The following is a 17,167-nucleotide window of genomic DNA, read 5'->3' as shown; positions in this document are numbered from 1 at the left end:
TCCACAGAGTGAAACAGACTGCACTGAGCGCGACGTCAGTAGTGCAGGGAGCGAGCACCCCCGCTGTGACCAGATCCACAGAGTGAAACAGACTGCACTGAGCGCGACGTCAGTAGTGCAGGGCGCGAGCACCCCCGCTGTGACCAGATCCACAGAGTGAAACAGACTGCACTGAGCGCGACGTCAGTAGTGCAGGAAGCTAGCACCCCCGCTGTGACCAGATCCACAGAGTGAAACAGACTGCACTGAGCGCGACGTCAGAAGTGCAGGAAGCGAGCACCCCCGCTGTGACCAGATCCACAGAGTGAAACAGACTGCACTGAGCGCGACGTCAGAAGTGCAGGAAGCGAGCACCCCCGCTGTGACCAGATCCACAGAGTGAAACAGACTCTGCACGGAGCGTGACGTCAGTAGTGCAGGAAGCGAGCACCCCCGCTGTGACCAGATCCACAGAGTGAAACAGACTGCACTGAGCGCGACGTCAGTAGTGCAGGAAGCGAGCACCCCTGCTGTGACCAGATCCACAGAGTGAAACAGACTCTGCACGGAGCGTGACGTCAGTAGTGCAGGAAGCGAGCACCCCCGCTGTGACCAGATCCACAGAGTGAAACAGACTGCACTGAGCGCGACGTCAGTAGTGCAGGAAGCGAGCACCCCCGCTGTGACCAGATCCACAGAGTGACACAGACTCTGCACTGAGCGCGACGTCAGTAGTGCAGGAAGCGAGCACCCCCGCTGGGACCAGATCCACAGAGTGACCCAGACTCTGCACGGAGCGCGACGTCAGTAGTGCAGGGAGCGAGCACCCCCGCGTTGACCGGATCCACAGAGTGACACAGACTCTGCACGGAGCGTGACGTCAGTAGTGCAGGGAGCGAGCACCCCCGCTGTGACCAGATCCACAGAGTGAAACAGACTGCACTGAGCGCGACGTCAGTAGTGCAGGAAGCGAGCACCCCTGCTGTGACCGGATCCACAGAGTGACACAGACTCTGCACTGAGCGCGACGTCAGTAGTGCAGGGAGCGAGCACCCCCGCTGTGACCAGATCCACAGAGTGAAACAGACTGCACTGAGCGTGACGTCAGTAGTGCAGGGCGCGAGCACCCCCGCTGTGACCAGATCCACAGAGTGAAACAGACTGCACTGAGCGCGACGTCAGTAGTGCAGGGCGCGAGCACCCCCGCTGTGACCAGATCCACAGAGTGAAACAGACTGCACTGAGCGCGACGTTAGAAGTGCAGGGCGCGAGCACCCCCGCTGTGACCGGATCCACAGAGTGACACAGACTCTGCACGGAGCGCGACGTCAGTAGTGCAGGGCGCGAGCACCCCCGCTGTGACCAGATCCACAGAGTGAAACAGACTGCACTGAGCGCGACGTCAGTAGTGCAGGGCGCGAGCACCCCCGCTGTGACCGGATCCACAGAGTGACACAGACTCTGCACGGAGCGCGACGTCAGTAGTGCAGGAAGCTAGCACCCCTGCTGTGACCAGATCCACAGAGTGAAACAGACTGCACTGAGCGTGACGTGTGGGTAGAAAGTAATGAAAGAACTGTTGCGAAGTGAAAATTCACTATTATCTGCTAGTCCAGTGGTTCCCAAACGTTTTTGACCCGTGGCTCCCTTGACCTAATTGGCAGTTGGCCGTGGCTCCCCATCATTTTTTTACCCACGCACCATTTGGGAGCCACTGGTCTACATGAAGAAACAAGTCTAGACGTGATGAAGGATTCAGAGAGTCGCAATCACTGTCATAAATCTTTATTTGCAATCACAAAGATCTTATAAAGTACATTTCAATGCATACATAGAGTAGTATAAAGCACTCCCACTAAAAGGAACCAGGCTAGAGAAAGGCTCAAGGAGCTCTGTGGCGTTACAAGAAGTTTACGTGAGGTGGGCTCTGATCATGGGTATCCTCAGAAATGTTTTTGGTGGGGGAGGGGGCAAATTTTTAACTTCATCACCATCCCCCTTGGACCCTTTCCCCCTCCGCCTTACACCCTTCTCCCCCTCCACCTTGCACCCTTCTCCCCCTTCCCCATTGTACCCTACTTCACTTCTGCCTTGCACCCTTCTTCCCTCTGCCTTGCACCCTTCTTCCCTCTGCCTTGCACCCTTCTCCCCTTCTGCCTTGCACCCTTCTCCCCTCTGCCTTGCACCCTTCTCCCCTCTGCCTTGTACCCTTCTCCTCTCTGCCTTGCACCCTTCTTTTCTCTGCCTTGCACCCTTCTCCTCTCTGGCTGGCACCCTTATCCCCTCTGCCGTGCACCCTTCTCCCCTCTGCCTTGCACCCTTCTCCCCTCTGCCTTGCACCCTTCTCGCCTCTGCCGTGCACCCTTCTCCCCTCTGCCGTGCACCCTTCTCCTCTCTGCTGTGCACCCTTCTCCTCTCTGCTGTGCACCCTTCTCCCCTCCTCCGTGCACCCTTCTCCCCTCCTCCTTGCACCCTTCTCCCCTCCTCCTTGCACCCTTCTCCCCTCTACCTTGCACCCTTCTCCCCTCCTCCTTGCACCCTTCTCCCCTCCTCCTTGCACCCTTCTCCCCTCTGCCTTGCACCCTTCTTCCCTCACACTCTCCAACATGCAGCAGACACGAGTGACGACCCCTCAACGAGGAGTGAGGCAAAGACAGAAGCTGGCAGAGTGCGGCTGCATCAGGGCATAAGGCGCCCACCCAACGCTCTCCACCAGGCCCCTGACCCTGCACCCACACTACGCTTTCCACCAGGCCCCCCACCCTGCACCACCCACCCAATGCTCTCCACCAAGCCCCTGACCCCGCACCCTGCACCCACCCAACGCTCTCCACCAGGCCCCTGACCCTGCACCCACACTACGCTCTCCACCAGGCCCCCCACCCTGCACCCACCCACTCAACGCTCTCCACCAGGCCCCTGACTTCGCACCCACCCACCCTCCCAACGCTCTCCACCAGGCCCCTGAGCCTGCACCCACCCAATGCTCTCCACCAGGCCCCCCACCCTGCAGCCACCCACCCAACGCTCTCCATCCGGCCCTTGAGCCTGCACCCACCCAACGCTCTCCACCAGGCCCCTGACCCCGCACCCACCCACCCAACGCTCTCCACCAGGCCCCTGACCCCGCACCCACCCACCCAACGCTCTCCACCAGGCCCCTGAGCCTGCACCCACCCTACGATCTCCACCAGGCCCCTAACCCTCCACTCACCCACCCAACGCTCTCCACCAGGACCCTGACCCTGCACCCACCCACCCAACGCTCCCCACCAGGCCTCTCACCCTGCACCCACCCACCCAACGCTCTCCACCAGGCCCTTGACCCACCCACCCAATGCTTTCCGCAAGGACCTGACCCTGCACCCACCCACCCAACGCTCTTCACCAGGCCCCTGACCCTGCACCCACCCACCCAATGCTCTCCACCAGGACCCTGACCCTGCACCCACCCACCCAAAGCTCCCCACCAGGCTTCTCACTCTGCACCCACCCACCCAACGCTCTCCACCAGGCCCCTGACCCTGCACCCACCCACCCAACGCTCTCCACCAGGCCCCTGACCCCGTACCCACCCACCCAACGCTCTCCACCAGGCCCCTGACCCCGTACCCACCCACCCAACGCTCTCCACCAGGCCCCTGACCCTGCACCCACCCACCCAACACTCCCCACCAGGCCTCTCACTCTGCACCCACCCACCCAACGCTCTCCACTAGGCTCCTGACCCACCCACCCAATGCTCTCCGCAAGGACCTGACCCTGCACCCACCCACCCAACGCTCTCCTCCAGGCCCCTGACCCTGCACCCACCCACCCAATGGAGGTTAAAGACAGTCATTTTATAAGACCACCAGTCACGTTACACAAGGATACATTTGTGTATTCTGTTTTTGTAGGCACTGGGAGATTAAGTGATTTGCCCAGAAGGACACAGGATTCTGAGCTGACGCTGAGGGTCGAACCCGGTTCCCCAGCTCCAAAATTGGCAGCTCGCAGTTTCACTACATTTTGAGGATAATTATATATTTTTTTCAGACCCACATCCTGCACAGCGGCGCGTCACCCCTGGCTTCCCTTCCCGGCGCACCAGGGTGCAGCGGCGCACACTTTGGGAACCACAGATGTATGACATAGATATTAAGAGTGTACGCCCTGGACAGGTCCTGAGCATGGGTAGAGGAGAGGAGAAGATGGAGCTTGAGGTCCGAGCTACCCACTTTGGAACTGAGGAATCAGGTTTGATTCTGGTTTTGGCTCAACATCCTGTGATCCTGGGCAAATAACTTAACCTCTCCGCATCTAAAAAAGGAACATGTCCTTATGAAATGTCATTGCACTCCAATATGTTTGGGTTGGGTTTGCTCTATATAAAAATTGAGGGGGGAAAAATGAAAAAAATAGTTTAATTTACTCTTTCAATGCTATTTGCATCTAAATAACCGAAGATGCTCATGACTCCACAGGGAGCATGACCCCCTCCTGTGCTGCAACTCCTTCCCTTCTGCCACTGACCAGCATCTCTTTCACAGCTCATCAGCAGCTGAAAGAGTGGATTGTCTTTTTTAATGGTTAGAACTGCCAGGCGCCAAAATGCGGGGTCATGGGCATCATCTTTTGCCTTTGAGTAAGAAGTGCCTGGATCTTCATTGGCGGGTGGGCCTCACAGCTATGTCTGTAGCCGAGTCCTGTGTGCGCTGTTTGTGCACCCCCCGCCGGCGTGATGCTCTGCTTCAGAAAGGCCGAGACTTGGGGCAGAGCAACCAATTCATCACGGAGGCGGGGGGGGCGAAAGTGACACATTTAGTGCAACTTTCCCACATCGTGCGCGGCGCCCCTGACTTCCCTTCACGGCACACCAGGGCGCCGCTGCGCACAGTTTGGGAACCACGGTGCTAGTCACTAAAGGCCAGGCCCTGTCCTCCACAGGCCCTCTGTAGGTAGAAAGTAGTGACCGACAGTGCTGTGAAGTGAGAATTCACCAGTGTCTGGTAGGAATCACTGAAGGCGGCTCTCTGCGGGTAGAAATACCTGTTCCCTGCAGTCTGTGCGCACTCGGGGTCCAGCACAGCCCTCCACCCTGTGATCTTGTGCCAAAGCGACGGGTTCCGGACAGATTGATCTGTCCCCAATGTGTGTGTGGGTGGGGGGGTGGGATGTGTGGGGGGCTTCTTACCCAACAGGAGGGGGCCTGCCGATTCTCAGCCTGTATTGTGGTCTGGGCCAGGGACACTCCTGGGTACCTGATAGGATCCCCTACTTCCAGGAAAGACCCTGACAGCAGCACTCTGGGGCAGACCCCAGCTTCAGAAACCTGAAGAGCGGCCACTGGGGTTTCCAGTCCAGGGAAGACATGGCTTGGCAGTTCGGGCTGGACTGTTCCCATGAGGCACAGGGTCAAGACTGATTTGCATATAACTGGATCCAAACTGGATTGGCACGGTGAGCAAAAACACTATGGATTTAGGCCCAGTTCTCTGTACTGGGTTAAATGTATGACATTGCTCTGCATTCTGTCCATCAATTGTTGTTTTTGCATTTGTCACCCCGAGTGGGATGGGTATGCTCAGACGTGAGTCCCAAGCTCTCCACACCACTGGAATCAAGCTATCCTGGCTGAAGAGGGGTGAAACCCCGAAACAGGTCCTTGGAGGCTTGTTTCCCGTTCAGGGAGGACCTGGCCTGACAGTCCGGGCTGGACTATGGCGGGGTCCAAACTGGAATGGCATGGTGAGCAAAAAAACGATGGATTTAGGCCCAGATCTCTGTACTGGGGTGAATGTATGACATTGTTCTACATTCTGTCCATCAACTGTGGTTTTTGCAATGTTGTATGAAGAAAGCCTGCATCGGTGTATGTGGAAGGCCCATTGGGTCCACCAATAGCATTGGAAAACTTGGAATGCGACCCAGTGGACCACACAATAGTCGAAGAAGGACTGAAACCAGGGCTTGGCCCTCCAAACCAGAGTCATCTGAGCCACTTCCAGCTCCTGTGTCATTACTTGAGCTGCAGCTCTCCGCGTCCTCATGAGTGGAGGGATGGTATTACACACATTCCCCTTCCAATCCCGAAGACACACATCCTTCACTGACGCCTCTAGTTCCGGCCTCCAGCTGAAGAACACCGCCACTTGCCAAGATGCAAACATACCCACCTGTAAGGGACCCACAGGTAGTTCAGCGCCTGAAAAAAAGGAGCAGAGTTCTGCTGCCCAGATGATATTTACTATCGAAGAAATGCTGTGTTGCAGAAACGAACACTGTAGCTGTTGGGGACTTCCAGCGCCAGCCTGCATAGCGCCTTGAGGAGGAGGGGCTTGTGAGACTTTTGCTCTATACAAGCGCGTCCTATCCCCTGAGGTGCAGAGGAGGTAGGGTTTCCTTCTCACATAATTGTCGGATAATCTCACATTATTTTGTAATCTCATGTTTTTTTCTTTTCTCCTACGTCTCTACTTGTCTATGTTATTATGGATCTTGTAACTCACTGATCCTCATATAAAGCGCTCTATTACCTCCGGGTCTAGCCAGCGCTACATAAAACTTTGCACATAAAATCCAAATAAAATTGTTGTGTTCGCATTTGTTACCCCGAGTGGGATGGGTATACTCAGACGTGAGTCCCGTGCTCTCCATGCCACTGGAGTCAAGCTATCCTGGCTGAAGAGGGGTGAAACCCCGAAACCGATGCTAGGATGATCGATTCCAGTCCAGGAAAGACATGGCTTTGCAGTTCGGGCTGGACTGTTACCATGAGGCACAGGGTCAAGGCTGATTTGCATATGCCGATGCCTGACCTAGGGTGGTGTGGAGTGCAAAAAAACGATGGATTTAGGCCCAGATCTCTCTACTGGGGTGAATGTAAGACATTGTTCTGCATTCTGTCCATCAACTGTGTTTTTTGCAATTTTCACCCCGAGTGGGCTGGGTATGCTCAGACGTGAGTCCCATGCTCTCCACACCACTGGAGTCAAGCTATCCTGGCTGAAGACGGCAGATAGCCAGAAACCGGTCCTTGGATGCTTGTTTCCAGTCCAGGGAAGACATGGCTTGGTAGTTCGGGCTGGACTGTTCCCATGAGGCACAGGGTCAAGACTAATTTGCATATGGCCATGTCTGAACTGGGGTGGTGTGGAGTGCAAAAAAATGATGGATTTAGGCCCAGATCTCTGTACTGGGGTGAAAGTATGACATTGTTCTACATTCTGTCCATCAACTGTGTTTTTTGCAATTTTCACCCCGAGTGGGATGGGTATACTCAGACGTGAGTCCCAGGCTCTCCACATCACTGGAGTCAAGCTATCTAGGCTGAATGAAGGCTGGTAGCCAGAAACCGGCCCTGGGATGCTTGATTCCGGTCTGGGAAAGACATGGCTTGGTAGTTCGGGCTGGACTGTTCCCATGGGGCACAGGGTGAAGGCTGATTTGCATATGGCCATGTCTGAACTGGGGTGGTGTGGAGTGCAAAAAAAACGATGGATTTAGGCCCAGATCTCTGTACTGGGGTGAAAGTTTGATTAATTCACCACTCTGTACTGCAATGTTGGGTGTCCGAGTGTGGCTCAGGGGTTAGAGGCGGCAGACCCGGAAGGTGAGATCGGCCCTGGACCAGGGTTGAATTCCCCGCCTCGCGGGGTCTTGGGCTAATAATTCCACGGACTTGATAATTCTCGTCCCGGTGCCTTCTCGACTCACGGGTTCACACTTTGCGACTCTTGGCAATAGCTTGCTTAATCTCCACAACGGCCCCTCGCGGCGGGATGCCCGGCTTTCACCTTGTGGATACCCTGCCGGGGTTAATCCTGTCCTTGTCCTGTGGGACTTGGGGGGAGTGAAGCCCACTGCGCTCCTGCGGGGAGGGGGGGGGGGGCTGGCAGCCCGAGAGCTCTCCCCAGGGGTCTCTGAGGCCCCGGCAGTGGTGTACGTGGGGGGCGGGAAGAGGTGAGCAGGTCGTGTCCGTTGACTCACACCGTCCTCCCCCGACCCCCGGTACAAGTGTGGGGGGGGAGGGGCGCTCTTATCTGTACTGGGGGACAGACTGACGAGGCGCCCCGGGTGGGAGGGGGTCCGGGCCCTGGAGGGGGCGCCCTGCCCCTGGCGACGGGAGGAGGCAGCCAGATGAAGGCATACATGAAAGCCGTACGTTCCCTTACGCCAATACCTTGTGTTTTTCCTTGAAGCACTCTCGAATAGCCTGCTTTAACAGGATACACACGTGTATTTAATATGCACATTTATTGAACATAATGATAGCTCATGAAAGAAGTGATCAGAAAATATTGTGATTTTTTGTGAAATGGGAAATGATTGTGGCTTTATGATTATATTGCACACATCGTGTGACCAGGAAATGAGGCCTCACATCTCGGCCTGCTCAGTTCACCAAGCAGTGTGATCTTGGACACACCACGGGGCTTCAGTGTGCCGCGTTTCCATTGGCCGAGCAGTCTGGGGATGGCTGGAGTGATGCAGCCCCAGGCAGGGCCGGTGCTGGGATTTGCGGGGCCCTGGGCCAAAAAGAAATGTGCGAGTCCCCTTGTGAGGAGAACATTCAGAGACACTCCGGGGCGCTGATTGGCCCGCCTTCTAGCGCCCCACTGTTTTAACTTCTACTCACACCTTCAGCAGGACAGCTGTGAGAATCACTTGTGGGATACAAGTTAAGACGGTGGGTGAGCTAAAATACTGTACAATGGGCGTCCCGCGGTGTCTGTGAATGGGCCCCTCCCCTAGGCCTCCAGACACCATCCCTGAGAGCCCCAGGGAGGGGACCCCACCATGGACCCTAATTGCAAGGAGACCCCTTTCAGACAGGAAACAAGAGGACACACTGCTGGCAGGCTGAGCGTGAGACCCTGGGCAGGTGCAGTGCCGGCCCTGGCCCCAGGATGTGGGTGGCGGTACCCTGGGGCCCAGTGTGCACATCTGCCTGGTTCACTCCGGGCAGAGGTGGTCTTCACTCTTCGGTACTTCTAAATTCAGGTTGAAAGCATCCTTTCAATAAATGGCACCCAGTGATATGACGTCACCTCATGCATCATGATGTTGTTCTTGTGTCGTCATTCCAATAGCGCCCAGTGCGCCCCTCTTAAGGCTTCGCTGCGCTCTGTACAGCCCGGATGGCTTCCCTACCGCTGCCGGGCTGCGTGGGGTTCCCAGACAGAGGCCCGGGGCGTGTCCAGGGATGCCCATGTGTACATTGTAACAGGGTTCACGTGCACCTGCCTGCGGTGCTAGCGCCACTGTACAGAGCTCGGCCTCTCGGCGCTAGCCTCCCTCCTCGGGTCCCTCTCATTATCCACCTTCTGAAGTGTCTCCACGGCGCCTTCGCTGTAATCACAGGGACCAGGCATAGCATCAGGGAGGGATGAGCGCCCGTAGCCTAGCAACGGGGCTGAAACCATGGAAACCAGGAAGTGAGGAGCACCAGCCCTCCTGAACCCTGCAGGGTCCATAGCAGGCGTCTTGTGTCTCCCCCAGGCCCCCTTGCCAATGGACCTCACCCAGCCTGGGGGTGTTCAAGGGTGTCCGTCTAGCGTCTTGAAGCGGACTCACCCAGACTGGGGGTGTTCAAGGGTGTCCCTCCAGTGCCCTGAAGCAGACTCACCCAGCCTGCGGGTGTTCAGGGGTGTCCCTCCAGCGCCCTGAAGCAGACTCACCCAACCTGGGGGTGTTCAAGGGTGTCCCTCCAGCGCCTTGAAGCAGACTCACTCAGCTGGGGTGTTAAAGGGTGTCCCTCCAGCACCCTGAAGCAGACTTACCCAGCCTGGGGGTGCTCAAGGGTGTCCGTCCAGCGCCCTAACCCAGACTCATCCAGCCTGGGGTTTTCAAGGGTGTCCCTCGAGCACCCTGAAGCAGACTCACCCAGCCTGGGGGTGCTCAAGAGTGTCCCTCCAGCGCCTTGAAGCAGACTCACTCAGCTGGGGTGTTAAAGGGTGTCCCTCCAGCGCCCTGAAGCACACTCACCCAGCCTGCGGGTGTTCAAGGGTGTCGGTCCAGCACCTTGAAGCAGACTCACTCAGCTGGGGTGTTAAAGGGTGTCCCTCCAGCACCCTGAAGCAGACTTACCCGGCCTGGGGTGTTCAAGGGTGTCCGTCCAGCACCTTGAAGCGGACTCACTCAGCCTGGGGTGTTCAAGGGTGTCCCCCCAGTGCCCTGAAGCTGACTCACCCACCCTGGGGAGGGGGGGGGGGGGTTCAAGGGTGTCCCTCCAGCGCCCTGAAGAAGACTCACACAGCCTGGGGGGTTTCAAGGGTGTCCCTCCAGTGCCCTGAAGCAGACTCACCCAGCCTGGGGTGTTCAAGGGTGTCCCTCCAGTGCCCTGAAGCAGACTCAATCAACCTGGGGTGTTCAAGGGTGTCCCTCCAGTGCCCTGAAGCAGACTCACCCAGCCTGGGGGGGTTCAAGGGTGTCGGTCCAGCACCTTGAAGCAGACTCACTCAGCTGGGGTGTTAAAGGGTGTCCCTCCAGCACCCTGAAGCAGACTTACCCGGCCTGGGGTGTTCAAGGGTGTCCGTCCAGCACCTTGAAGCGGACTCACTCAGCCTGGGGTGTTCAAGGGTGTCCCCCCAGTGCCCTGAAGCTGACTCACCCACCCTGGGGGGTTTCAAGGGTGTCCCTCCAGTGCCCTGAAGCAGACTCACCCCGCCTGGGGTGTTCAAGGGTGTCCCTCCAGTGCCCTGAAGCAGACTCAATCAGCATGGGGTGTTCAAGGGTGTCCCTCCAGTGCCCTGAAGCAGACTCACCCAGCCTGAGGGGGTTCAAGGGTGTCCCCTCCAGTGCCCTCAAGCAGACTCACCCAGCCTGGGGGTGCCCTGCCAGTGCCCTGAAGCGGACTCTCAGCCTGGGGGTGCTCAAGGGTGTCCCTCCAGCTCCCTGAAGAAGACACACCCAGCCTGGGGGGGGGTTCAAGGGTGTCCCTCCAGTGCCCTGAAGCAGATTCACCCAGCCTGGGGGTGTTTAAGGGTGTCCCTCCAGCACTCTGAAGCGCTTGTCAAGAGGAATCACCCAGCCTGCGGGTGTTCAAGGGTGTCCCTCCAGCGCCTTGAAGCAGACTCACCCAGCCTGGGGGTGTCCCTCCAGTGCCCTGAAGCAGACTCACCCAGCCTGGGGGTGCTCCTCCAGTGCCCTGAAGAAGACTCATCCAGCCTGCGGGTGCTCAAGAGTGTCCCTCCAGTGCCTTGAAGCAGACTCACCAGTCTGGGGGCGTTCAAGGGTGTCCCTCCAGTGCCCTGAAGTAGACTCACGCAGCCTGGGGGGGTTTAAGGGTGTCCGTCCAGCGCCCTGAAGAAGTCTCACCCAGCTTGGGGTGTTCAAGGGTGTTCGTCCAGTGCCTCGAAGCGGACTCACTCAGCCTGGGGGTGTTCAAGGGTGTCCGTCCAGCGCCCTGAAGCAGACTCACCCAGCTTGGGGTGTTCAAGGGTGTTCGTCCAGCGCCTTGAAGCGGACTCACTCAGCCTGGGGGTGTTCAAGGGTGTCCGTCCAGCGCCCTGAAGCAGACTCACCCAGCTTGGGGTGTTCAAGGGTGTTCGTCCAGCGCCTTGAAGCGGACTCACCCACCCTGGGTGGGTTCAAAGGTGTCCCTCCAGTGCCCTGAAGCAGACTCACTCAGCCTGGGGGTGTTCAAGGGTGTCCGTCCAGCGCCTTGAAGCAGACTCACCCATCCTGGGGTGTTCAAGGGTGTCCGTCCAGCGCCCTGAAGCAGACTCACTCAGCTGGGGTGTTCAAGGGTGTCCTTGCAGCGCCTTGAAGCAGACTCACTCAGCCTGGGGGTGTTCAAGGGTGTTCGTCCAGCGCCTTGAAGCAGACTCACCCAGCCTGGGGTGTTCAAGGGTGTCCTTGCAGCGCCTTGAAGCAGACTCACTCAGCCTGGGGGTGTTCAAGGGTGTTCGTCCAGCGCCTTGAAGCGGACTCACTCAGCCTGGGGGTGTTCAAGGGTGTCCGTCCAGCGCCCTGAAGCAGACTCACCCAGCCTGGGGTGTTCAAGGGTGTCCGTCCAGCGCCCTGAAGCAGACTCACCCAGCCTGGGGGCGGCCCGTGATGGCAGAGGTGATTCTCTTGGCTTGAGATGAGCTTCCCAAGTGCATAGGCATGGTCCCCAGGGCCTTTCTGCTGGTCTCGTGTGATAAATACAAGAGTCTGAAGGAACTCTTGGAGGGATCTCAGCCCCCAGTGGTCTGGGGTTCGATGCACCGCTGTCTGGGGGAGCTGAACCCGATGAACTGATCCTGTGGGAGCAGGACTACTGGGCTGATGCAGAGCAAGGTGGAAGCACAGAAAGTTGAGTCCCTCCGAGGCTCCGCCCCTGTGAGCCGCAGCTCCTCCCCCCACTAAGCAATGGTAACTACCCCAGAGGTACCTTTCTGCCCACTTTACAAAGGGAGATAACTTGGTGATATTCACAAGGCACTGGGATTGTATCTCACTCCACCGGGCAAACTCATTACACTCCGGTCATTTGCATATCTTTGTTTCTAACTAAAACGTATGATGATGCAGCGCGGCATAGATCTGCGGGGTGTAATATGTTAGTTATGTATCGCCTTGGATTTGTAGATCACGCCTCATAATGATATCCTATTCCTAAAGCGCTGAACAAGTGTGCACAAGAGAGGCCGCCATCTTGTTCGATCGCTTGAGTGACCCTCCTGCCTCTCTTTGCTTTGCAGAACTCGGAGGTGTCTGTGTTTGAAGTGAACATCCGGTTCATTGGGGGCCTGCTGGCTGCATTCTACCTCTCCGGACAGGAGGTAAGCACCCAGCACTGACCAACACATCATGTAATATGTTCAAAACTTAACATTCACATGTGTATCTCTGCGTGGAGTGACCTTCAACACTTCACATTCACGCCTTTACCTCTTCCCCATCCGATGTTTACCTTTTTCCAGTCAGACCTTTACCTCTTCCTGTTCAGTTTTTTACTCTTTCCCTTTCAGATGTTTACCTCTTTGTGTTCAAATTTGTAAATTCAGACATTTACCTCTGTGTGGTAATGCAATAACCTGTCGCATTACAGCATTTATCACTTCACATCAGCACACTGCTACTGCACTCTAAGATGTTTACCACTGTAAAGAAAGGCATCTGTCTCTTCTTGTAAATGTGGGGACTGCTTTGCATAGGTAATATGAAGAGTATAATGCAGATATGCTGCACTCCCATCCTTACAGGAATGTCCTGGTTGCTGTGATCCACTCTGAGACGTGTTTCGTTACAAAGCAACTTTTTAAAGGCTGCAATAGTTAGAAACAACACACGGTTACACACTGTCTATTCTTGCTTTATTTACATTGGGTCCTTCTTATCTATTGGTTTCTCTAATGGTTGTTCCTAGAAAATGTGGATACGAGCACACGCGCATCTGGGTTTCTCTTTCTCTTGACACACTGTAGTCGTATACGAACACAAGGTTTCTAAAATGCAGTTTCATCTTGTTTGTAACTATTGCAGCCTTGAGGAAGGTGCTTTGTTATGAAACATGTGTTAGCCGCCATTTGTTGTCTACAAGTTCACAATATAGGACCGTGTGAAACTTTCAATTGTTATGGAATAAACACGTCTGCAACTTTAGAACTAAAACTTCTACGAACTCCTATATTTTGGGCTGCTTGAAATGGGTTGTTAGAAATGTGAATTTCTGGTTGGCTGAGGCTTGCGCCAAAGCCAGGCAGAAACCACCATTCTAAGTCAGGGAAAGGAAGTCACCCGCCAAGATAACCCCTGCTCACCCCCTTGTTAGCTTGGCACGAGCAGTCAGGCTTATCACGGAGGCGATGTGTAAAGCATTTGCGCACACACTCACCAGCAACCACATCCCAGGCCCCCCACAAAAGGAACTCCACACAAGGTTATATCACAAATAGCCTTTGAATTATACCAAACACATTAGATAATAAATACACACTTTACAATGTGCCATAGGCACGGGCAGAATTTACAGGGGATTATATACATGGGACAGGGCCACATGGACCACTGTCAGAAATGAGCACTTTTAGAACTAGCCTTAGTTAGAAGTAGCACTTTGTAGAAGTAACACTTTTAGAACATAGAACATATAATAACTGGCGGCGGGTACGGACCGTGTCTTCCGCTCTGTTGGTGTGGGGCAATGCGGGTGACCTCCTTGGCAGACCGGAGCGGGCGGGAGGCGGCCGGTACACTACAAGCGTGCAGACGTTTTTTCACCTCCCAAAAGGGGCTCCGGGCTTTTTCTGAGGCTGGGGCGACCCAAAGGTGTGTGGCTCAGAGGAGGAGGGGGGCAGGGTGCGGGCAGCCCAGCGAAGCGGACACGGCTCAGAGGAGAGCGGCGCGGCTCGAGGCGGGGGCTGCCAGGCACGGGCTGCAAAGGAGGGCGAACGGGGCACACTTCAGGCGGGCTCCAGCGGCACCTGGAGGTCAGACAAGTCCCGGCAACTTGGCAGGGAAGGCACACTAGAGTCCACTGGTCCTGGGACTCTGGTCAGGGGGTGAGCTCAGTATCAAGCCCTTGGAGATAGTTTTAAGCACCAAATAGCAAATGTAGCACACAACCAGTAACCACTGGTAAAAGGTAAGTGCCACCTACGCAACCCTAACCACATTGGGAAAATATCACGCAGGGAACCATGAACTCACTAGCATAACTATACTAGGAAAAACAACCACCTAAGCATAAACATACATTTAGGGGTATAGGCCAGAAACTGGCGAAGGTGCTCGAACGCCATGTCACCAGGTCCCTGAGCACCTTTGTGGAGGAGTATGAGGTTCTCGCCCCCCGCCAGGCCGGTTTCCGCCCGCACACTCTACGGAGTCCGTAGTTCTCTCGGTCCTTGACAACCTCAGGGAGGGAATGGATACCAACCAGGCCCAGGCCTTGGTTCTCCTCGATCTTTCAGCCGCCTTTGACACGGTTGATCATACCATCTTACTCTCCCGTGTCACGGCGGCGTGGATCGGAGGTACCGCTCTGGTATGGCTATCCTTCCTGAGGGACCGCACCCAGGCGGTTCGCCTGGGAGACTTCTCTGCGGATTTCCAGAAAGTTCAGTGCGGGGTCCCCCAAGGTTCCTCCCTTTCACCCCTCTTGTTTAACCTTTATATTGCCCCTCTTATTTTTTCACTACAGCAAATGGACGTCAGCATATACAATTATGCTGACGACCTTCAACTTGTTTTCAACCTGTCTTCTTCCCCTACTTCCATCTCAAACTTCCAGTCTATTATGATTTTTATCCAGGACTGGACGAACTACAACCACCTGAAACTTAACCCGGATAAGACCGAGCTGGTGTTGACGGGTGGTTGCTCCAGTCCCTGGTCCTCACTCTTTTGGCCCCCTTCCCTAGGTTCTCCCCCGGTCCCCTCCACCTCAGTCAAAACTTTAGGTATCAAACTCAATTCTCAGCTCACTCTTCACTCCCAGGTCAGTTCCGTGGTGTCCTCCTCCTTTCTGTCACTACGCACCATCCGCAAGTTATCTCGCTTCTTTACCTTCGATGCCTTGAAACTGATCATCTTGGCAATGGTCATTTCCCGCCTGGATTATGGCAACGCCCTATATGCGGGGATCCCTGCATATAGTCTACGGCGGTTGCAACTAATCCAGAACCAGGCGGCACGATTGGTGTTCAATCTCCCGAAATCTCACCATGTAACTCCCCTTCTCAGATCCCTACACTGGCTTCCGGTCCGTGAACGCGTCCAGTTTAAACTTGCTTCCATCACCTTTCAAGCACGATTGGGCGCGACTCCGGCCTTTATAACATCTGAAATTACTCCCTATGTTCCTACCAGAGAACTGCACTCCTCCTCGCAATTCCTGCTCTCAGCCCCCCGCTTTCGCAGAAAGAAATGGGGAGGATCCAAGTTTGCAACCCTTGCCCCACTCCTGTGGAACTCCCTTCCTCTTGAGCTCAGATCTACAACACTGTATCCTCAATTTCGGAAGCAACTTAAAGCCCACCTATTTGTCAAATGTTTTAACTAAATCACTTGGTGTTCCCCCCTTCCTATTCTGCTTCCCCCACTTCCACTCCGGAGATCTGTCTGGTGTAAGTGCGCTATACAAATATTTTAAACTCAAACTCAAACTCATGATGCATAAAAACACATTAGGAGGTGTCAGAACACAGGGGGCGTAAAACATACTACACACAGTACATTTCCTAACACCCAAAGCATTAGCGCATAAATCACATTTAGCGCAAATATCACATGTAGCACATAACTCACATCAAAGTCCAGGTCGTGCCACTGCGCCAAAACCTAAACGTAGCAGCTGGCCACTACTTGCTGGGCAGATGAGGGACAAGAACAGGGCCTTAACGCTGCAGCTGGCACTAAGTGCTGCGCAGCTGGGGAAGGCCAAGGTAGGGGCGAAGGAGTGAGACTCACTCCTGAGTCCAAAGTACATGTCCCTTAGGAGAAAGAACCTAAACGGTGCAGCTGCCCACTACTTGCTGGGCAGCTGTAGAATCAAAACTGCGGCGTGGGCCCTCACTGGCCCTTAGGACAAAAGACTGCGCAAAAAGGGTTGGAGCCCTCGGGCTGGGGAACAAATACTGCACACGTTGGAGCCTTCTAGGCTCTAGGACCAACTAATACGCCAAACGTTGGAGCCCTCTAGGCTCTGAACTCAACTGTCCATTGGAGCCCTCTGGCTCTGAAAGTAACACGCCCGCCCGCAGGCTCTACAAATATCTTTGCTCCCAGGGGGCACAATGGCTCCTAAAGCATTAGGCGCCAAATAGAGGGCACGGCCGGGCCCCCATCGTTGGAGCCACGGGGCTCAGCACGGCCTCCTCTGGCCCTTTTGATCAGCAATGTGCATTGGAGCACTCGTGGGCTAAAAAATACAATAATGCCCCCGGGAGCCTCGTGGGCTCAAAATACAATAATGCCCCCGGGAGCCTTGTGGGCTCTGAAAACAGCGAAGGCTCCCCACGTTGCAACGGCCCACTGGCATCCGGGGCCGCTCTAAAGCAAATACTGTCCTGGTGCCTCCAAGGCACCACTGCGCCCACCTGGAGCTTCCCCCAGCCTTTATCACTCACCGGGCTGTTCTCTCGTGTCGGGGCTACTCCGGGCAGCGCCACTTCCTCTTCGGCCACCCGGGGAGGCGGGGTAGGCTCCCAGCCTCCCCACGCAGCACCACCTTCTGAGTTCGGCAGTGCGGGCGGCAGCAACTCCGGTCTCCCTC

General features: G+C 55.7%; 1 protein-coding gene across 2 annotated transcripts in view; it reads left to right on the top strand.

The window, feature by feature from the left end:
- Positions 1 to 17,167, top strand: part of LOC147663157 (mannosyl-oligosaccharide 1,2-alpha-mannosidase IB) — a 451,075-nt gene that overhangs the window by 181,691 nt on the left and 252,217 nt on the right. For both annotated transcript variants that reach the window (XM_086950629.1, XM_086950628.1), the window contains one exon: positions 12,651 to 12,731. In XM_086950629.1, the coding sequence (XP_086806755.1) occupies positions 12,651 to 12,731 (81 nt within the window). The remainder of the gene's footprint in view (positions 1 to 12,650; positions 12,732 to 17,167) is intronic.

Source organism: Lissotriton vulgaris, unplaced genomic scaffold (genome assembly GCF_964263255.1).
Source record: "Lissotriton vulgaris unplaced genomic scaffold, aLisVul1.2 SCAFFOLD_542, whole genome shotgun sequence".
Lineage (NCBI taxonomy): Eukaryota > Metazoa > Chordata > Amphibia > Caudata > Salamandridae > Lissotriton > Lissotriton vulgaris.
The sequence above is the reverse complement of the archived record's forward strand: the minus strand, read 5'-3'. Positions and strand labels throughout refer to the sequence as shown.